Source organism: Halichoerus grypus, chromosome 6, assembly GCF_964656455.1.
Source record: "Halichoerus grypus chromosome 6, mHalGry1.hap1.1, whole genome shotgun sequence".
In the NCBI taxonomy this organism is placed as follows: domain Eukaryota; kingdom Metazoa; phylum Chordata; class Mammalia; order Carnivora; family Phocidae; genus Halichoerus; species Halichoerus grypus.
In genome coordinates this window covers 90,781,869-90,805,328 of record NC_135717.1, presented here as the reverse complement: position 1 = coordinate 90,805,328, position 23,460 = coordinate 90,781,869, and the positions used below count along the sequence as shown (strand labels likewise).

Sequence of the window (23,460 nt, the reverse complement as noted above, 5' to 3'; positions counted from 1 at the left end):
CTTGTGTGGTAAATCTAAATGAACAATTATGAGCCACTAAAGGCATTTTTTAAGAAATATGTATTTAAAATTAAGACTAATCAAGAGATAGCCAAATAAATAATTAATATAAATTTAATAGCAAGTACAAGAAAAATATTGATATTTTAAAAGTTCATCCTTCATTATGAGAATTTAAACACATATAATTCCATTTAAGACAGAAAGATCTCAATCTGTGTGGATTTATATGTGTTTATAGGTTTGTATACTTATATATTCTATCAATTTTTATATTTATATATTCATATTTTAATGTAGAAACCAAACTGAGTATCATTAGATTCCAAACCCATTGGGTGAAATTTTATAGGAAAACAGAATTTGCAGTGTCAATTTGTCCCCACATATGATTACAAAAATAAAGATGTCTTTACAATGGACAAGTCTGGTTGATACTGCCTTATTAAGTTGATCAAATTTAATATCACCGATAAGGGGGCAAACTGATATCATATGCTTATTGATATGTTGTCATGTGAAAGACACAACAACACCCAAAATGTTTAATCTGAATCTAAGAACAAGAAAATAATAGACAAAATAAAGCCAGATTAAGGTTCATTCTGTAAAACAATCAGCATATACTCCTCAAAAAATGTTGATGCTATTAAAGACAGAAAAAAAAAAAGAAAGAAAGAAAATGAAAGAACTCTTCCATTTTATTGAAAACTAAATAGAAATGATAACAAAACGCTTGTGTGGTCCTCGTTTGATTCCTGGATCAAAAGTATAGCAGTTATAGGGGCACCTGTGTGGTGAAGTCGACTGGGCGACCGACTCTTGGTTTTGGCTCAGGTCCTGATCTCAGGGTTGAGGGATCGAGCCCCATGTCGAGCTCCATGCTCAGGGCAGAGTCTGCTTGAGATTCTCTTTCCCTCTGCCCCGCCCACTCATGTTCTCTCTCTCTCTCTCTCTCGCTCTGAATAAATAAATGAATCTTTTAAAAAAATATAGCAGTTATAAAGGACATTATTAGGAAAATTGGGGAAATTTAAGTATGAATTATATATATATAATATTATTATATTGTTAAATTTCTTGTGTGTGATAATGTTATTTGAAGATTGTCTTATTCACAGGAGATACATGTTGAAGTATTCAGAAGTGAAATATCATGATATCTGCAACTTACTTTCAAATTAATCTGAAAAAACATTGAGTGATAGAGCAAAAGCAAATATGCAAAAATGTCAACAATTGGTAAATCTAGATGAAAGATATATAAAGGTTCATTGTATTACCTTTCCACTTTTTTGTAGGTTTAAAACTTTTGAAAATATAAGTTGGGAAAAATTGAACCAAATAAAACTATTCTTTAAATTCTTTATTTCATGTGTCCGATTCAGCAATATTGCAATATAGGTTTATCACACATGCATTCACCCTTTTTGTAGATTTCAAATATTAAATGTTGAATGAATGTTACAAATTATAATCAGAATTTACAACAAGGCACTTAAAGAAGAAGTCAAAAGATTTAAGAATTATGTGAAATTTTGAGTACAAATATAGAACAAGAATAAATGATATTGGTGATGTTAACATTCAGACTGTTTGCCCCATCTTAATTTCTCTGCTCTCCTCCCACTTAGAATCTAAAAAAGCATTCATTATAAATTGGAGGTACAGAATTCTTAGAAAATAATTGGATGAGTTGTATGATTCTCTTTACAAGTACAATTGGCTTTTCAGCAACCTGTAAGCCATTGAAAAAGTAACTCCATATCCAACAAAGAAAGCCAACGCCCGATTTGGCTGGGGAAGGGGTGTCAAATACGCGATCGTGTGGTAGATCCGCGCTCCAACAAAGAGTCTGAAGTGCAGGAGGGCCGTAGAGAGATCTGGAGCACTCAAGGAATACAGAAGGCCAATACCAAGAAATGGCACAATATTTTCAAGGTCATTCAGGTGAGCTCTGTAGGAAAAGATGATTAGGAAAACACTGATTTCAAAATCCATAGAAATCCATTCATTTTTCCCTTTCTTCTAAAACTAAATATAATGTTAGTGGATCTTAAAAATGCAGATTTATTTTCTTTTTCAAATTGCCTTGTTTCTTTAACCATTTGGCTTTTATTTAAAATGTCTTATTATTTTCGGTTCTATCTTTAGCGTATCTCAACATATAACAGAGAAGACACTTTTCACTTTCAAGAACATCAAAATTGCATCTGTGTCATAAAACTCATTTCAGTTTTGTAGATATGAAATATTTTTTCTTCTGAGGTTCATACAATAGCAATTCAAGAGTCTTCTTAAAACTCTTCTTTCCAAAAGAAAGAACTTTTGGTTATAATCTTTCATAAGACTACTCCCTCACTTCTGCCAGTCTACAGAATGGTTACTCAGACAATCCTTGCCCATTCACCCCAACTACTAGGTTGCCAACAATTAATTTACCAATTCAATACCAAGAATCTTACGCTCTCAACTTCAAATAACAGAATACATAAGTAGCCTTTCAAATATGGGTAAAATTTTAGCCAATCTATCCTCAAATTACAAAAAGAATTAGCTAACCGAGGGAGCAAAGTACAAAGAATACACAAAAATTATAGACCATAGAAAGATATGTTTCCTAAATTTTATCTTTATACCATAGCTAGATGATTTCCTCCAGTTCATGGCACCTTGGGTTTCTCTGGCTAGGGTTGTGAACAGAAGGCTCATTTATTATTGACTTGATTTTTTTTGAAGTGCTTAATTTTAAAATCTAATGTCCCTGTTTAAGTAGCCAGATTTAAAACTGCTTTAGAATCTAGACTAGAAGTTAAGATTTTTGAGAGAGCTTATCAGCTATTGATAGGTATTTTAAAACAAAAAAAAAAATTAGTTTTATGTCACTTTCCTTTCTTCTACCAAAAAATGATTACATATTGCCTGCTCAATAATCACCATTGTCTCCCCCTCCTTTCCTTTCTCCTGGTTTCCATAGGTTCCTGACAAAGATGGTGACAACATAAAGGTTTGGAGAAGGTGACAGTCACCTAGATAAGTAATGGTTTTGAAAGATTTATATAAAGAATGACCTGTTTCTAAGTAAAAGCAAAAGACAGAAAGATATGAGTGTTCCCATCCCCACTCCATCATGGAACAGGCTACTGAGAGCAAGGTGGGCAAGAAGGGACAGGAATACTATTTCCTACTAAGGAAGGGTCCAGTTCACCAATTACACCAAGGCTATTTGTTTTGGTCCTTTGAATTCTCCTGCCGCACTACAGATACAACATCACTTCCAATCTTGGCCATGTTAGTTTTCTCCCTCACAACTTTCTAAAAGGACAGACATTTTAAAGTTGGGGAAGAAGTTTTAAAAGGGAGACCCCATGGAAAACAATGTCTACTTCTAAGCCTACTTAAGCAATTGGTAAATAGAATGCAGTTTTAAAACAGAGAAGAAAGTCAAAGACAGTAAGAAGTAATGTGGTTCACTGGGGGTTGAGGGAAGGAAGGTCGGAGGAGGGCTTCTTTCGACCTTACTAGCCCCTCATTTTTTTCTGGCTTCCCTCTATCTTATTTCTCCTCTTCAACTCTCTTTCCCTGTCCTCAGTCCTCCAAATGATCTTACAGATAACACTGCTCCTCGTCCTAGGAAGGCCTGTTTTCAACAGACCCTCATCTTCAATGCTAATTCATGACATACTCAATGCTAATTCACGCCATCTTTTTAGACCCTGGCCAGGGCATTCGGTTTCCCAGCTCTCCCAGTGAGCACCTGCCGTAGTTCAGTATCACCTGTCCACTGGAACCCTTTCTCTGCTCAAACGACAGAGTTCATCTTATGATGGCGCAGCTTCTTTCATCTTTGAGTCCTTTCTAGACTGCTTTCAAAATCTATTAGCAGGTGCTAATTTCAGTTTTCACAACCACTTTCTATCTGGGTCTATCCCCTTCCCCCCGTGATGATTCCTGCTCCCATTTTCCTTTCTCTTTTAGACAGACGCCCCTTGGTATAGGCTTGTTCTGTGGCTGACCTTCCCACCAACCCTTCTCTGTGCTCATGATGCTCCAGTCACACCTCCCTGCCTCAGATCAGAACCACCTGGATTTCAGCGTCATCCACCTGACCTGGACCAATGTTACTACACATCTTTGAGAATTGTCTGGGGGTGGCCAAGTACAAAAGGAGCCTCATACCAGACTCTTCCAGACTCCCTTATCTCAGCCAAAGCTCTTCACGCTCAACATAGAGCAGTGTGCCCAAATTCCCACAAAGAAATTATTCCAAATTGCCATGATCTCTCTCCTCTTCCTCTTCTCAAATCCTAATATCCTTCAAGCTCTTCCTTCATGCAATATTCCTAAATATTTTAAGAACTTACACCTTGTCCCCCACAACTTAACATCTAATAAGAGGCTGCCTTATATCATTCTCTAATTACTACATGTGTGTTGGTCTTATTTTCAAGGGAAAAGTTATAAACCCCTCAAGGGCAAGGAAGTTCTTTTACAGTACCCTAATACAAGAAATGACAGTAATGTCCACACAATGATCTCTCAGTGAATGCTTTATTCAGGCACTGGGGCCAGAAGGGAAGCCATCTAGTTCAACTCCCAGCCCAAGGCTCAGTCCCTTGACAGAATCCCCAGTGAGTGTCACCTATATTCCATTAAACACTCAGTGAAAGGGTATTATTTGCCTTTGAAGGTAGTATGTTCTAAACGTCTCTCCCTTCCCTTATATACCAAACCCAAGCCTGCCTTCTTTTCCTTTTGAATGGTTCTCTTTATTTCTCCAGCTGCCCTGATTACTTTGCAACTTTCTTTTCATCTTGTTGTACTGAATGGGTATATGGTCTCATATTCTTTCTAGAACACGGCGAGATGGGATTAAATAAATACATACGTAAAATGTTTTCTAATCATCTCTGATTTTTGTCTGTCCAGAATGCAAGTCACTTACTTTAAGCCACTTATCTTGATATTTCCACATATATTACTTTATGTTTTTACTTATTTGCCCCATATGTGTATGTATTAATTTTCTCAATATTGCATACCTGAAAGCATACCTGTCACTTCATTTGTAGCCCCATTCAGTCCCTGCCATTGGGATATACTGATAGAAATAGCTTTATATGTGGAAGTAATGGAAAAAAAAAATCCAGGTTAAAAATCAAATGAGGAGATTATGGAAACTCGTTATCTGAAAAGTATCTCCAAAAGCGAACTGTTACTAGAAACTTTTTGATGGTGTCGATAAGGTCTCAAAAAATACAACTGGCAACTGGACACCTTGTCTTTCTTGGAGACTCTTCTGTTGCCACACTGAAAAGGCAGTGTCTGATCACCAGGGGGCGCTGTGCACACAGTCGCTGCACCTCTTCGAGGACACGGATTCCTTTCAGAAAGAACTAAGGTAAATTGTTCACAACCTGACTAGCTTCAATAAGGGCTTTCTCCTCTAGAAGTACAGTCAGTCTTATTGGCATGGGAGGGGGGGGGGGGTTGGGGTGGGAGGGGAGAATGGGGAAAAATCTAAAATCTCAAAATTAAAATATCTTTTGTTAAGCTTTCACACATGACACTTGGATGTTCCCTTCAAACTTACTAATGCTATTGAGCATCTAACTGTTATCACTTTCAAGTCCTGGGCAATGTTATGAGTATAGGGTCATGATCAGCATCATGTATGTGATTATCTGCTCTAGAAGGGATGTACAAAAAGGTAAAGACAAAAGTTTTAAACTGCTTAATGTCTCTTTGGTGGTTTTGGCAACGCCACAAAGCTGTACTCACCTTTTCTACTGTTTATTCGTTTTCATCATAACACTTACAATTTTCTGATACTGTTTGAAATTTTCACATTCTTTGTCCTGAAACCATTTTAGATCCACATTCTTGGAATCGTCCATTTTTAAGACTGGCTGATTTACTCGGTAGGACCGTTAATTTAACAAACACATAACTAAGTGAAGCAGAAGTTAACATTTTATTCAAACTACCTAGCACAGACTTCCTCTTAGGAGAAAAACATTCTTGTTTAATAAATAACTTGGGGTTAAATTTTTTGCATAATTTTGGTACTAGAAGAGCAGAAGAGTATATGGAGCCAAAGAAGAACCTGCAAAATGGTGTGATGGTGGGCATTATTTGAGGGGAAGAAGGTACAGTGCAACTTCCCCAGGGACAGGATGCTGAAGGACACTGTCAAAGCTGTCTAACATACAACTTGAAATGTTTGTGTTGCCATAATGTAAACTCTGCACCTCAATTTCATCAAGTCTCTTTTATCCACATTTTTTAAGTTGGTTTGTTGAGAGTTGAGGAAAGAGCCAAGTTTACATCAGCCTAACAAAATGTAGACTATGGAAACATGCACACGTGTAGAAACCCAGACTGAGAGTGAATCTTGAGATCATATACCAGAGGGAATCTGCAGAAATCTTGGGAGGGGCTTCAGACTTTCACAGGGAATCAAGAAAAGTGATAATGCAAATATGATCTAGGTCCTAGAGGGTTTAGAAACTCCAGCTGGTTCCTGAATTACAGAAATAAAATTCTTTTATTTCAGTATCCAGTTCACCTATTCATACTCACCAAATTGAAACAGTGCATCAAATATACTCATGATGTTTCCTATCTTAACTATTCACCACAAAACGAAATATCTGTATGTTTAAGTATGGCTATGAAAACACTTCACTGTTTCTTTAATTTTATATAATTTTACTTATTCCTTGAAATGTGCCTAAATTGAACCACGTTTGGATGAGCGTTAGAAAATACTAAGTGAGAAGACGGTATATAACTTTGATGTTTCAGATGTTAGAAAAAGGTAACTAATAGATTGGTAATAGAATCCCACTATAAAAAATTCTGTGGGGGAAGCGGGTTATCCAAGATGGTGACGTAGGAGGCTCCTGAACTCCCTTCCTCCCACAGCCACATCAAATGTACAGCTACACACAAAGTAATTGTCTCTGAAAGAAATCCAGAAGCCAGCTAAGTGACTGCTACACATTGAGCAAACACCCACATTGAAATGGGTAGGAAAGGCTGAGACACAGTCTTGCCATAAACCCCGCCCCCAGCAGAGTGCCATACAGTTGAAAGGGAACTCCCAACTCCAAGCTTCTTTCTGAGGAGCAATCGGTTTGGACCCCACATTTAGTGCCCAAACATTTAGGACTCTCACCAAAGGATGGGACCCCAAAATATCTAGCTCTGAAAATCAATGAGGATTGCATTCCCAAGACCCGTAAGACTTACGGCAAACAGAAGAGAAGTTGTTAAGGGAAGCACAAGACTTGCTGTGTCAGCACGGAGGGAGCAGGCAAAATTGTCCATCTCCCAGTCTTTTCTTGAAAGGGATCCAACTGCATACTTTGAAATCTACTGCCTAAGTGTCAGCATGCATGCATCTAGGGTTGGGCTTTGATCCTTCCTAGAAACCAGGGAAGCCAGCAGACATCTCCCCCACCTTCTCCCTCTAGCTTGATCCCAGTCACCAGAATCTCTCTGGAAGGAGCTCATATACCTGTATGCACTCCAGTTTTTATGGCTGCAGCCCTACGGCTCGGTCTCCGGATCACCAGGCCCTGATAGCTAATAGCACTACCACTCATGAGTCCCATAAAAATACAGCAAACAAAGAATCATTCTCAACAAGCCCAAGCAGTCACTGCAGCTATCCCTCCCCATGGCTATATCTAGGTCCAGCACAGAGGGAGTAGACAAAAATGCCCAAATCCAGGATCTCCCCAGAAGGGGCTTAACTACATACTTTTCCCGCTGCTACCTGAGCATCCAGCTTCCAATCAGCCTATATCTAGATCTTGACTGTGTTCCTCCCTTTGGAACATGTGACAAGTCTTGGCACACCCAGAACAATTGGGAGCCAGTAAAAACAAAGAAGGCAGCTTGGATAATCACAAAGGTCTGAGAGACAACCAGAGGCTCAGGCCAGGATGACTGACAAGTTTCATCTCCTACATGAGACCACTCTGTCAAAACCTGGAGAAGTGGTTGTTTTATCTAATGCAGAGAAACCAATGCAGAGCCAAGGAAAATGTAAAAATAGGGGGATATGTTTCAAACCGAAGAACAAGATAAATTTACAGAAACAGATCTTAATGAAATAGAAATAAGTAACCTAATAGAGAGTTCAAAATAATAGTCAAAAGATGCTCACCAAGGTCAGGAGAGAAATGCATGAACAAAGTCAGAATTTCAATAGCAAAAGAAAATATTAAAAAATATCAAAAAGAAATCACAGAGCAGAAGAATATAAATGAATTTAAAAATCCAATAGAGGGGTTCAACACAGGCCAGATCAAGCAAAAGAAAGGATCAGCGAACTTGAAAACAGGGCGATGGAATTCATCTAACTGGAGGCACAAAAAGAAAAAAAGAAAAAAGAAAAAGAGTAAATATAGTTTATGGAACTTATGGAATACCATCAAAAAGATGAAAGTACATATTAGGCAGGTCCCAGAAGTAGACGAGAGTGAAAAGAGGGCAGAAAGCTTAATCAAAAAAATAATGGCTAAAAACTTTCCTAACCCAGAGAAAGAAACAGACATCCAGATGTAGGAACTTCAGAAGTAACAAAAAATGAATCCACAGAGACCCACACTGAAACCCATTATAACTAAATTACCAAAAGTTAAAGACAGGAGAGAATCTTAAAAGCAGCAAGAGAAAAGTAGCTTGTTTCATACAAGGGAACCCCCATACGACTATCAGCATATTTTTTACCAGAAACTACAAGGCAGAAGAGAGTGGGATGATATATTCTAAGGTCTCAAAATAAATAAATAATAAAAAATTAAAACTGCCAGCAGGAATCCTCCTCCACCTGACAAAGTTGTCCTTCAGAATTGAAGGAGAGAGAAAGAATTCTCCAAACAAAAGCTGAAAGTGTTCATAACCACTACAGCAGCTAGAAATGTTCAAGAATGTTCTTTAAGCTGAAACAGAAGGACACTAATTAGTAAGAAGAAAACACATGAAAGTATTAAACTCACCAGTAAAAGCAAGTATAATTAAATTCAAAATACACTAATGTAATGATGGTGGGTACATCGCATAACTCTAGTATAAAGACTAGAAGACAAAAGTAGCAAAAATAACTGTAACAAAAGACACAGAATGATGGAATGGATTAAAAAACAAGACCCAACTATTTCTGCCTATAAAAGACTCACTTCAGCTTTAAGGATATAGGTACTGAAAGTGAAGGGATGGAAAAAGATATTCCATGGAAATGGAACAGAAAAGAAAGCAGGAAGCCATACTTACATGAGACAAAACAGACTTCAAGCGAAAGACTGTAACAAAAGACAAAGAAAGCCATTATATAATGGTGAAGGAGGTCAATTCATCAGATGATATAACATTAGTAAATACTTATGCACCTAATACAGGAGCACCTAAATATATAAAGCAAATATTAACAGATCTAAAGGGAGAAGTAACAATACAATAATAATAGTAAGGGACTTTAATACCCTACTTTCAATAACAGATAGATCATCCAGACAAAAAATCAATAAGAAAACATTGGACTTAAACTATACATTAGCTTAGATGAACCCAAAAGACATTTAAAAAACACACCATCCAACAGCAACAATACACATTCTTCTCAAATACACATGGAATATTCTCCAGGACAGATCATATGTTAGGCCAAAAACAAGCCTTAATAAATTTAAGAAGTTTGAAGTTGTATCAAGCATCTATTTCAACCATAACAGTATGAAACTAGAAATCAATTACAAGAAGAAAACTGAAAAATTCACAAATATGTGAAGATTAAACGACATGCTACTAAACAACAAATGGGTTAAAGAAGAAATCAAGAGAAATTAAAAAAAGTATCTTGAGACAAATGAAGATAGAAACAGAAAATACCAAAACTTATGGGATAAAGCAAAAGCAGTTCTAAGAGGGAAGTTTATAGTGATAGATACCTACATTAAGAAAAAGAAAGATATCATATAAACAACCTAACTTTAACCCTCAAGAAACGAGAAAAAGGAAAACAAATTAAAACCAGAGTTAGAAAAATGAGGGAAATAACAAAGATTATAGAGCAAATAAATGAAATATAGCCTAAAGAGAAATAGAAGAGGCCAAAGAAATGAAGAACTGTATTTTTGAAAAGATAAAATAAGATAAATCCTTAGACTTACCAAGAAGAAAAAAAGGAAGGATTCAAATAAATAAAATAATTAGAATTGAAAGTTGAGACATTCCAACTGATACCACAGAAATATGAAGGAGACTAGTATGAACAATTACCAACAAAGTGGACAACCTGGAAGAAATGGACAAATTCCTAGAAACATACAACCTACCAAGACTGAATCATGAAGAAATAGAAAATCTGAGCAGACCAATTACTAGTAATGAGATTGAATCAGTAATCAAAAACCTCCCAGTGAAGAAATCCAGGACCATATAGCTTCACTGGTGAATTCTACCAATCATTTAAAGAAGAATTAATACCAATTCTTCTCAAACTCTTCCAAAAAAGTAGAAGAGAATGGAACACTTCTAAACTTATTTTACCAGGCCAGCACTACTCTGATACTAAAGCTAGATAAGGACACTACAAGAAAAGAAAATCACAGGTCAATATCCTGATGAACACAGATATGAAAATCCTCAACAAAATATTAGCAAACCAAATTCAACAGTTTAATTAAAAGGCCTTAAAGAATCATACACTGTTATCAAATGAGATGTAAGGATGGTTCAACATCTGTAAATCAATACCACATTAACAAAAAGAAGGACAAAAATAGTATAATCATCTCAATAGATACCGAAAAAGCATTTGACAAAATTCATAATTCCTTCATGACAAAAACTCTCAATGAATTGGATATAGAGGGAATGTACTTCAACACAGTGAAGGCCATACAGGACAATCCCACAGCTAACAACATACATCATACATCATGAAAAGCTGAAAATGTTTCCTTTAAGATCAGGAATAACATAAGGATGCCCACTCTCACCACTTTTGTTCAGCATAGTTTGGAAGTCCTAGCCAGAACAATTAAATCGAGAGCAAGAAATAAAAGTCATCCAATTGTAAAGAAAGAAGTAAAATTATCTCTATTTGCAGATGACATATTATATTGGAAACCCTAATTCCACTAAACAACTGTTAGAACTAATAAATGAACTCAGAGAAGTTGTAGGATATGAAATCAGTACACAAAAATCAGTTGCATTTTTTACACTAACAATGAACTATCAGAAAGAGAAATTAAGAATTCAATTTACAATAGCATCAAAAAGAATAAAATACTGAAGAGTAAATTTCACCAAGGAGGTGGAAGATCTATGACTGAAAACTACAAGACACTGACAAAAAAAATTGAAGACACAAATAAATGGAAAGATACTCTGTGTTCACAGATTGGAAGAATTAATATTGTTAAAATGTCCATACTATCCAAAGTGAACTACAGATTCAATGCACCCCCTCTCAAAATCCCAATGGTATTTTTTTTAGAGAAATAGAAAAAACAACCTTAAAGTTTGTATGAAACCACAAAAGACCCGGAATAATCCAAAGCAATTCTGAGAAAGAAGAATAAGGGCTGGAGGTATCACACTTCCTGATTTCTAACTGTATTACAAAGCTACAGTAATCAAGGCAGTATGGTATTGGCATAAAAGCAGACACACAGATCAATGAAACAGAATAGAAAACCCAGAAATAAACCCATGCACTTATAGTCAATTAATTTTTTACAAAAGAACCAATAATATGCAATAGAAAAGGCTAGTCTCTTCAATAAACTGTGTTGGGAAAACTGGATTTCCACATGCAAAAGAATGAAACCTGACCCCTATTTTATACTATACACAAAAATTAACTCAAAATAAATTAAAGACTTGAACATAAGATCTGAAACCATAAGATTCCTGGAAGAAAACATAGAAGGTAAGCTCCCTGACATTGGCTTTGGCAATGATTTTTTTGGATTTGACACCAAAATCAAAGACGACAAAAGCAAAAATAAACACATGGGTCTATATCAAACCAAAAAGCCTCTGCTCAGCAAAGGAAACCATCACTAAAATGGAAAAACAATCTACAGAGGAAGTATTCACAAGCCACATACCTGATAGGCGGTTAATATCCAAAATATACAAGGAACTTATATAGCTCCATAACAATAATAATAATAGTAATAATAATAACCCAATTAATAAATAAGCAAGGACGTGAGTAGTCACTTTTGTCCAAAGAAGACATCCAAAACCATTGATTTTTATTCAAAATCATCCAAAAATCAATGGTTTTGATTAGCCTCCCCTCTCTCAGGATGGTTATTGTCAAAAGGACAAGAGATAATAAATGCTAGCTGGCAAAGATGTGGAAAAAAGGGAACCCTGTTGGTAGGAATGTAAACTCGTATAGCCACTATGGAAAACAGTTTGGAGGGTCCACAAAAAATTAAAAATAGAACTACCAGAGGATCCAGCAATTCCACTTCTGGGTATATATCCAAAAAAAAAAAAAGAAAAGAAAAGAAAAAGAAAAAGAAACCATTATTCCAAAGAGGTATCTGCACTCCCATGTTCACTGCAGCTTTATTCACAATAGCCAAGATCTAGAAACAACTTCAGTGTCCATCAGCAGATGAATGGATAAAGAAAATGTGGTATGTATGTGCAACAGAACATTATTCACCCTTAAAAAAGTTATGCACAACAACATGGATGAACCTGAAGGGCACTATGCTAGGTAAAATAAAGCAGACGGAGAAAGACAAATGTTGTATGGTATCACTTATATGTGGAATCTAAAAGACAGGGGAAAAAAAAAAAAGTCAAACTCAGAAACAGTAGAAAGGTGGTTGCCAGGGGCTGCGGGGGGAAATAAGGAGAGGCCGGTAAAAGGGTACAAAATTTCAGTTATAAGATGAAGAGGGTCTGAAGATCTAAAGTGTAACATGGTGACTATAGTTAATAACACTGTACTCTATAATTGAAATCTGCTAACAGATTAGAACTTAAATGTTCACATAAAAAAACAAAGGGGGTGGTAAATCTGGAGGTCATGGATGTGTTAATGAACTCGACGGGGATAAACATTTCACAACATATATGTGTATCAACTCATGATGCTATGTACTTTATATGTCTTACAATTTTATTTGTTGACTACAGTTCAGTAAAGGTGAAAAAGAAAGTTTGCAATTTACATGACTTTATGGCAAGGATTAAGAAGTATACCTTCAGAACTAGAATTCAATTTGCTTTTTTAAAGCAGAGTATTAATTATATTATTAGGAAGCTGTGTGGATGGTATCTTGGCTTATTGCTTTTCATTGTTCATTGAATTCTCAGTACATTAAACATAATACCTATAAAGGAGAGAGAAAAAGGAAGGCAAGATTTCCCACGTTCATATTTTGAGTCTTATGCAAAAGTATCTTCAATGTTTCACACAAGCTGACACTCTCAGCTCTGGAGAAAGATGACAAAACTGCAAAAATCCACCATCCTCATTTTACCTTCTACCTGTAAGCCTTTTTGAAAAATCCCTACAGAGAACAAAGTCATTAACCCCCAGGAAGTAGGAAATTGGCATGTGCAATTGCAGTGAGAGTTGGAGACTTCTAGATCCCTAATTTTCTATAATTATTATATGGACTAGTTAAGATCACTGACTTTTCTCCCTTATGATCCCCAACATCCTCACTGAACTCCTTGACCAAAATTCTTTGATCAAGTAAATAATTTCAGGAGACAGTGGGTTTACCTCCGTACACGTTCCACTCTGTCATCTGTCCGAAGATACTTCTTGGCATTTTCTCCCTTGCCAAAGCCAGCACAGTCTTCTGGGTTGGCAAAAACCTATTCCAAATTCCAAGAAAAAAAAAATGTATTTCAAATGCCAAATAACATGGGAGTATTCTACCTGATAAGTTACTTGCATTTTAACGGAAGAAACACAGGCATCCAGGTTGGCCCTTATGAAAAGAAAATCTGGAGTTCAAACACGGGGAGGGATCTAGACTTTAAGCTTTTCCTGACAGTGAAAAGCATTTTTTAAAGAAAAGCATAAATAAGAACTTAAATAAAAACTAATGTATAAAAATAGTGAAAAGGAAGCAAAAATGGAAAAGAGAGCCTAATTCCAAGCCATCATTGACTATTATTATGGTGAACTGGCATCTTTTTATAGTGATGTTGATGAAACTTCCCTCAAGAGTATTAACATTCCCAACTGGTTGGCTCATATGAAAGTCTTTAATTTACTAACCATGGATGTTAGAGACCAGGCAAGAAGTATAAGAATGAAGGGCAGGAAGTATATTTTGTTCTTTATTAGGATATGTGTATCTCTTTTCTTTGGCTGAATTAACAAACACTTTGGGTTGAATAATATAGTGAAACATAAGAAGTTGAACGGCATTCCTAAAAATACCAAGTACGTGTTCTAGGGCATATGTTCATTTATTCCTTCCTGCAAATTATTATGCTGTTTGATATGATCTCCCCATCCCTTGAAACTTGAAAAAGGCATTTAAAAAATATTTAAGTATGTTCCACTGTTTAATAATTTATAATAAAGAAAAACATGAACTACAAAATTAGCCTAATTTAAGCTTAGAAAGCTATAAATATTACATTTTTTTTTCTAAATATGACATAAGCATTTATTTCAGATAAAGATGTTGAGGGAACTGATGGGAAGGGACATGATACAGTATCAGCTCTTGAGATCAGCTCTGTCTGTCTTGTTTCTAAATAAATGCTTGGCACATGCTAGATGTTCAATAAATATGTTTCAAATAAGTAAATAAATGTATTACAGTGGAAAGTGTGCATGGGATTTGAGTTTAAAGCAATCCGAATTAGAATCTCAGCTTCACTCTTTATTGGTGTATAACCTTGGGTACGCTACTTAACCTGTCTGACTTTCATTCAGGTCCTCATCTATAAAATGGGGGGACTAATTCTCACTTCACATGATAATACTAACAATTCCATGATTTTGTACATACAAAGACTATCACATGGCTCCTGGCACTATCACTGGCACTCCATGAATTTGAGTTTTCTCCTTTTCTTGTAAGATGGGGTACATTTCTGCTATGCTTAGTACTACCCCGTTTCTAGAGGACACTGTGGACCCAGTGGCAGGAAGCCACTTTACAGCCTGCTGCTTTGACACCTGGACCTCTTATATTTACGAGACTTAAATATGTCTGTAGGTGCCCCCCCATTAAAATGCAAATATCCTTGGGAAGGAATTATACCTCAAGACAGTAACAGGGAAATACCTTAAGGATGACTATAACCTCTAGATAAAAGCAAGTCTCTGAAGGATAAAAACTCGGGATAGGCACTCAGAGAGAAATAGGTGTGGGGGGGCACGCCTGGGGGTGGTTCAGTCAGTTAAGCATCCGACTTTTGATTTCGGCTCAGGTCTTGATCTTGGGGTAGTGAGATTGAGCCCCATGTTGGGCTCTGCGCTGGGCGTGAAGCCCGCTTAAGATTCTCTCTCTTCCCTTCCTCTTCCGCTCTCTAAATAAATAAATAAACAAATAAATAAAAAAGACAGAGAGAAATAGGTGGTTTCCAGGAAGAAATTGCTGACTAGGGACAAGGACCACACCAATGAAAATAGTTTTAACTTTGTCAAGGTAGCTTTGTTCTACCCCCACTTACTGTGTTATAAACCCTGCTTGAGTATAGGATATAGTTTCCAAAATATTTCTACTACGTTTCCCAAGGCTCAGTTTAAGAAAAAATCATTCTTATGATGCTGGGCAGAAATAGCATCCACTTAAGAAGTCAGAACTACACAAAATTCAAATGCCTTGCCCCAGTCATAAAAGGCTCTACTGATAATAAGAACTTAATTCTATTCCCAAAGGTGTACCCTTGACCTGTAATAGAACTAAAAACACCAGCTAACTGTCTGGAAAATGACTATTTTCTAAACTCTAGTTGGCAAAATTAACTTCAAAATCACAGAGTTTTCTTGAAAACTTTAACACTCCAAGAATCTCATGTACTAAGTAGCATGACAAAAGGTAAAAGCCACAAGGAAAAAAACCACTTACTAGCTTCCGGGAGAAAGTACCTGTTCCATAAATACATCAGATGCAGCTATACCAAATGATGGCATAATTCATTTGCAACATTAAACAAGGTGCCATTGGGCTTTACCAAAAAAGTTTTTTAAAAAGTAAATTAAGAAAATTGTTTTTCAAAATGCCAACCCTTAAAGGAAATTATTGCCTCCAAATGTCTTACCTTTCTTGTCAATCTATAGAATGCAGTTGCAGTACTCATAAACATCATTTTTGAAAGAATAATTGTTGTATAGGAAGCATAGGCCATGAATACTTCATTTTCCATTAGCGCAGTGAGGTCAACCATTTTTTCAATTTTGGTCTGGAATCTTAAAAAGAGTTTAGACAAGAGAGAAAAGGCAGACATAAATACTTCAAATAACCTGACAGTCACTTGGTGTACTTATATTGCAGCATTAACCATATTGTTCTCAAAAATATCTTGGGTTATTGCAGGAGAAATAATCTTTTCTAAAATTTCAAAATAAACAATATATTGTGGGTTTTTTCTGTTCTATAACATTAAGCTTGAAGATATCAAACAAGCATGGAGTGAAAATGAAAATGTAAGGGTATGAGAAGCAAAAGTAAATGGGCAAAATGCTGTAAAGATAAACTAAAATCCTATTTTTGCATCAAGATGAACCACAAGTTGGACACAAAAGACCAGAGTTTATGGATTGATCTCTTTAGAAACATTAAATTATGTACATAGTGGCACCATTAATGTTTGATTAGAAATGCCTAAGTTTGGGGTGCCTGGGTGGCTCAGTCATTAAGCGTCTGCCTTCGGCTCAGGTCATGATCTCAGGGTCCTGGGATGCAGCCCTGCATTGGGCTCTCTGCTCGGCGGGGAGTCTGCTTCTCCCTCTCCCACTCCCCCTGCTTGTGTTCCCCCTCTCGCTGTGTCTCTCTCTGTCAAATAAATAAATAAAATCTTAAAAAAAAAAAAAAGAAAGAAAGAAATGCCTAAGTTCTGGGGCACCTGGGGGGCTCAGTCAGTTAAGCATCTGACTCTTGATTTCGGCTCAGGTCATGTTCTCGGGGTCCTGACATCGAGCCTCGAGTTGAACTCTGCGTTCAGTGTGAAGTCTGCTTGAGATTCTCTCTCTCCCTCTTCTTCTGTCCCTCCCCCCTGCTTGCACTCTCTCTCTCTCTCTCTCTCTCAAATACATAAAGTCTTAAAAAATAAAATAAAATAAGAAACACCTAAGCTCTAATATATGTCCTGCTTTAGAAACCCACCTTACAGCTTTTTGTCATTTCAATAGTATTTAAGATCCCGGGTTACAAGATCTGAATTCCAGTCCCACCTTTTGGTTATTAACTTTGGTTGAGAGATTTGGCCTCTCTGAAACTAAATTTCTTCATTTCTAAGATGGGAATAGTAATAGTTCCTAACCTAGCGGTTTGTTGTCAGGATTTAATTGAGATACCATGTGGAATATACTTATACTTAGCACAGCACCTGGCCCGTGAAGAACCCTCGATAAAGTTTATTATATCCTTATGATCATCATTATCACCATGATTATAGTCATCATTCATACCAGCACAAGTGAACAAGGAGAAGCAGGATAATGGAAACAAAATGCCGGGCAAATGCAAAAGAAGGAAGTGGCATTTATGGGACTCTCATAGAGGGAATAAGGGAAGGAAGGTAGCTTTATGTAACTCTTCACATTACTTCACCTTCCACTGAATGTGTCTGTCTGTCTGGAGTTGGAAATATAATTGGGAATGTACCCAGAAGGGAAGCTAAGCTATACTGGTGATACTCAAGTCAAAGTGGGTAGGAATTTCAGGTAAAGCTTAAAATTTAAATTCCCTACCTTACCTGGTAGCCATTCTTTTTAACATCCTCTTGTTCTGTTATCAGCTCTGCTGTCTGTTTCTTCTCTCTTTTCCACATAAACACACATCTTTTCTCACACCCAAGCTTCAACACTATTTAACCTGCTTAGCATGGAGTTCGGTTTCTTGGACAAAATGTCCATTCCTGCCTTTGAAACTCAACCCCTGTATGCAACCTTATCAGACTGACATCGATCAAACTCTGATCATTTTATCCATCTACCAATAACCTATAAATCTATATCTCGTCTCTACTCTGTGACTGGTCATATAGCTGTCTACGTATTGCTGTGAATGTGATATAAACAACACACATATACATATATGCTTAATTTTATAATGTCCAACTATGCCCTATACTTTTTGTGTGTTACATAATCTTTGTAACTATTCTAGTATAGTCCTCATAACTATATGCATTTTACAGATGAAGAAAGTGTGAATCAGAGATGTTAAGCAGCCAAGCTAGGACACAAACCCACGTCTCTGACTTCGTATCTTTACACTAACTACACTGCACTGTCTCCTTCAAGAGACTGTAAAGTGCTTAATGCTGATTCAACTAACACTGACTGAATGCCTGCCTGTGGCTGGGGCACCTCACATCTGTCATCTTGTTTCCTCTCCCAGTGATGCTACAGGGTAGGTACTATTACTCCCATTTTTCAGATGAAGAAACCAAAACTTCCGAAGTAACTCCTATTTTTGTCAAAGATTTTATTTATTTATTTGAGAGAGAGAGAGAGCACGAGCAGGGGGAGGAGCCAAGGGAGAAGCAGACTCCCCACCGAGCAGGGATCCCGACGTGGGACTCGATCCCGGGAGCTCAGGATCATGACGTGAGCGGAAGGCAGACGCTTAACCGACTGAGCCACCCAGGCATCCCAGTAACTCCTATTTTGAAAGGTAGGCTGAATATGTACTTCAGATTTAAGCAAACAGAAACTGTATGTTTCAGTGTAAAAAACAAAACCAAATGCATATGATACATTAATCCACCTCCACAAGTCAGCAGTCTTGAAAGCACAGAATGTGATATAAGCTCTCAGTGCAAGGTAATACTTTTAGTACCATTTAATGTATCTGCTCTTGTTCTGGTAGCGGGGGCGGGGGTGGGGAGGAAGTCAGGAATAAACTGCGCTATCCTTCAAAGCTCATGTAAAGTAATTAGCTTAATAAGGGATCCTTAAGTCCTATGCCTCTGGACAGAGATCTGAAGAAACACAGCAGGAATGTTAATTTAAAAAAATTAAGAAAAGTTTATCAAGTCGGAACTGTTGTTATTTAACAATAATTTTACAACTAAACAGTTTCTGTAGGTCACTACAGAATGGATAGAATGAAATGTATTTAGCAATGGAATATAAGTCCAGAGAATGGTTTCCTTTTGGTTAAAAACTGGTCTTGAAAAAGTAGAGAAAAAGTGGAAGCCTTCCAGAGCTGCTGGTGGGAAAAGAACACAAAGATATCAGCAGTTGGAGGAAAAGGGCAATGTGAGGTTTTTTTCTTTCAATGTGAATAACACATTGAAAGCGTACCTCACAGCAAGAGTTTTTCCAACACCAAGAATGTAGCTTAACTCCTGGAGTCTGTGGTTTGGGGAGATGGGCCAATGCTGAGCCTCTGACTTCACATCCTAAAGGTCCATGAACCATTTCTCAGAGACCAATATCTTCCACTCCCAGCATACCGGAGGGCCAGGTGAGGAGAAGGTAAGGCATTGAGAAACAGAAGTGATTTGGGGAGGGATGTGCTCTGGTGAGCGCTGTGTATTGTGTAAGACTGATGAATCACAGACCTGTACTCCTGAAACAAATAATACATTATATGTTAATTAAAAAAAAAAAAGAAAGAAACAGAAGTGATTTACAGCATGGAATAAGATGGTGCTGGCCTAGACTTTTTTTCAAAGCTGATTCGTCAGGACATTGCCTTGAGCCTACATCACGGCTGGGCACTGCAGTCAATACAAAATTAATGGGGCGCCTGCGTGGCTCAGTTGGTTAATAAGCATCTGCCTTCGGCTCAGGTCATGATCTCGGGGTCCTGGGACAGAGCCCCGCTTCTCCCTCTCCTTCTGCCCCTTCCCTTCACTCGTGCTCTCCTACTCTCTCTCAAATAAGTAGATGAAATCTTTAAGAAAAAAAAAAAAACCCACAAAATTACTGAACACTTTTTACTAGGGGAGGTCGCCAGGAGGGAGGAGAGCAGTGTAGTAGTGTTAATAATTAAGAGTGTAAATTGTTAAGTGTTTTGAGTATTCTAGGAACGAGGTATGAATAATCTAAGAAAAGACAAAACATGAAACTTGGTTATGAATTAGAGAGAATAAAATGTTACAATGATGAATTACATTTGTCCAGGGTATCATTCCCTTCATTGTCCATCACTGGTTGGCACAGCAGAGAATACCCCCATCTTTTTCACCAGAGAGCTGGGCTCAGTCCCCTAAGGTGGAGGTGATGCCTCTGAAGGGGCAAAGAGCAAAGTGCGAAGCACACAGAGACTCTGGAGCTAGACTAGAGTCTGGGTAAATTTGGCTCTGCCACTTACTGGTTGTGGTTTAACTTCTCTGGGACCTACTTACCTTACCTGTATAATGAGGTTAATAATACTTCCTATCTCACAAGATTCTTGTGAGTATCAAATGAGCAAAGTCTAAAGACATTAGAAAAGCACTGGGAACTGGTCAATATTATATAAGTATTTGATAAATAAGTTCCTACTTTGGCACTGTTCTAGGCACTGAGGAGATCATTTGAGGGTTTTCAAAAAGCTTACCCATTATCTCACTTGATCTAGAAAATTCTAAGGTAGTCAGAGCAAGCAATATTTTTCTCTGCCTTTAACATGTAAGGAAGCTGGGGCGCCTGGGTGGCTCAGTTGGTTAAGCGACTGCCTTCGGCTCAGGTCATGATCCTGGAGTCCTGGAATCGAGTCCCGCATCGGGCTCCCTGCTCAGCAGGGAGTCTGCTTCTCCCTCTGACCCTCCCCTCTCTCATGTGCTCTCTCTCTCTCTCTCTCATTCTCGCTCTCTCAAATGAATAAATAAATAAATAAAATCTTTAAAAAAAACTAATAATAACATGTAAGGAAGCTGAAGTCTGAAGAGGTGGAGTGAGTAATGTGACCCAAATTCACAGTGGAGGGGCCAAGACTGGAACCTAGTTTTCTCAAGTGTTTAGCTCATGGGCTATCCACCATCAAGGCTAAGAATTCTAGACCACTCTGGTTTCTGGGGGCCTTTTTCTGTCCAATCTCATATTCCTATCTTGCCCTCCTCATCCAAATACAGCACCTACCCCTATTGTATCTATTACAGTTGAGTCTTTATCTCTCAACCATGGAATATTCCTCTTCTCTTTACAGGCTCTGGGCCAAAAAGGGCAAAGTTCTCTTCTTATTTATGGTGGCCTTGCAACATCAATATTGTGAAACACACAAAAAATCTGGTCACACAACCTCGAGCCATGACTCTTCAATTTCATACCTTCTAAAACAAATGTAATACTACCACAAGATTAAAAAAAAAAAAAAGATAATTCAATTATCTTGGCCTCCTATGCTTCAGGGCCTGGGTGCTGGGGAGAAAATGCTGGGGGCTCTGGGAGAATGTGAGGTAAGGCTGTTCTCAGGGGCCTCTGCTGATCTCCTTTCCCAGCCTCACTGATAAACTCCACTCTAAAACAAACCCTTAGAAAAAATTGTACTTTTCTGCCACCAAGAGCAATATTCAAATTGGGACTGATTTGCCATTTAAAAAAATGACTAAAGTTCTACATAGTCCTCTTATTTGGGGAACAGCAAAGGACAGCAAACCCTATTACTATCTTAACTCCCAGTATGGTAAGCCCCCGTGGGGATGCAAAAAGGGTCTGTAGTTTGGCATTCACCACAAGCTAAGGCCCTGAAGAACTCTAGTCTTAAACGGCAAACGGTGGAAAGGCTGTAAGCTGGAGGATCTGGGGAATTTTCCATGTGCCCCTATAACAATGCTTGATTATAAGCCACTTGGCATTCTCTTGGAGAGAAAGCAGACAGAGGGCAAAGGAGAAAACAAAAAGGTGCCCAGAATACTAAGAGGCCTTGGGACTATTTCGAAGAAAGCAAGGAGATGGGAGATTTGCATGCACCTTCTCTCCACTGCCCCGGGGCCGCCATAACAGTAACATCCGAGGCCTCACCTTCCAAATAAGAGTTTCCCATGGCTTCCTCCTCCAGACTGGGGGGCTGGCTATAATATCACAAAGTTTAATCTATGTCCTCCTGCACTTTGTTATTGTCGTTATATTATTATCATTAAACTTGCCAATGTTCCTCTTGCCTAGCAAAGTGAACCACGAGGAGCAAATCCTTCCTGTACTTCAGTAGGTGCAAAGGCCAATTTGCCCAGGGCCGCTGCAGGATTCCACACCCTTCGGTTGAACAGAAGTTGCCTAATCTATAGCGACTTCATATATTATACAATTTGCACAAAGAGCGTAGAGCACACAGAGACTCTGGAGCTAGACTAGGGTCAGGGTGAATGCGACTCCGCCACTGACAGGTTGTGATTTAACGTCTCTGGGACCCCAGAGTTCCAGGGGGCCCATTCAAAGTGGACGCTCGCGTGGCTTGAGAATAAAAAGTGAGTAACTCACTACGTAAACATAAAAGAACTTATTCTCTTAAGTTTCTTTCCTGGAGTTTGACCACGGGGAAAACTTACCTACCAGGGTACAGGAACTCAACTCCGTTTCAGAGGCGACGGATCGAAAAGCCAGAGCTTAGCAGCTACAGAGAGCAAAGAAGTTTCAGGAGGGCAAAGACTTTTCAAGCCCACCCGCTCCACCCACTTCGCTCCTTCCCGCCCACCGCGCACCCTTTCCTTGCGCGTCCCTTCCCGGGCACGTACGGTGAGTCCGAGTAGGAGTGCAGCGGCGGCGAAGCTGTCCCAGCTGGTGGCTCGCGCGGGCACTGCGGTGACTTTTACCGCTTTTACCGCTCGGGGAGAGGGACGCAGGGCACCGCGCCCACTCTGGCCAATTTCCAGTTAATCCGCTCTCCGGCGCTTCAAGCCTGACTCCCAGCCTCGCCAAGCACCTCCCCTAAATGGCCTGACTTCTTTTTCTTTTTCTTTTTTTTTTTTTTTTACAGATTTTATTTATTTATTTGACAGAGAGAGACACAGCCAGAGCAGGAACACAAGCAGGGGGAGTGGGGGAGGGAGAAGCAGGCTTCCCGCGGAGCGGGGAGCCCGGTGCGGGGCTCGATCCCAAGACTCTGGGATCATGACCTGAGCGGAAGGCAGATGTTTAACGACTGAGCCACCAAGGCGCCCCTGGCCTGACTTTTTTGTGCAAGAGTAATCACTGCCCACCCGTTTCCTTCTTTGACCCCCTGCGGCGCCTGGTGGAAGCCTTTCTTTCCGGTTCCCCTATTCAGTGGGGAGGAGATGTTGGCAGTTAGTATCAGACCTTTGTGTCCTTGGACTTTGCAAGCACGGGAGTGGGAAAGCAAGGAA

The 23,460-nt window shown here is 38.4% G+C and overlaps 1 protein-coding gene across 12 annotated transcripts; it reads right to left on the bottom strand.

The window, feature by feature from the left end:
* Positions 1-1,351: 1,351 nt before the first annotated feature.
* MGST1 (microsomal glutathione S-transferase 1) lies at positions 1,352-23,001 on the bottom strand. 12 transcript variants are annotated; one of them, XM_078075666.1, is made up of 7 exons: positions 22,852-22,998; positions 22,666-22,730; positions 20,311-20,425; positions 19,496-19,763; positions 16,285-16,432; positions 13,778-13,872; positions 1,352-1,957 (listed from the first exon to the last, which is right to left on the bottom strand). In XM_078075666.1, the coding sequence occupies exons 5-7, from the start codon at positions 16,408-16,410 to the stop codon at positions 1,711-1,713; spliced, it is 468 nt and encodes a 155-aa protein (XP_077931792.1). In that variant the 5' UTR covers positions 16,411-16,432; positions 19,496-19,763; positions 20,311-20,425; positions 22,666-22,730; positions 22,852-22,998; the 3' UTR covers positions 1,352-1,710. The 12 variants fall into 12 exon arrangements, with proteins under 12 accessions (XP_077931792.1, XP_077931794.1, XP_077931795.1 ...); XM_078075668.1 differs by having other exon boundaries at positions 22,670-22,730; XM_078075670.1 differs by lacking the exons at positions 19,496-19,763; positions 20,311-20,425 and adding exons at positions 5,043-5,114; positions 9,286-9,314 and having other exon boundaries at positions 1,931-1,957; positions 22,852-23,001.
* Between the last annotated feature and the right edge of the window lie 459 nt (positions 23,002-23,460).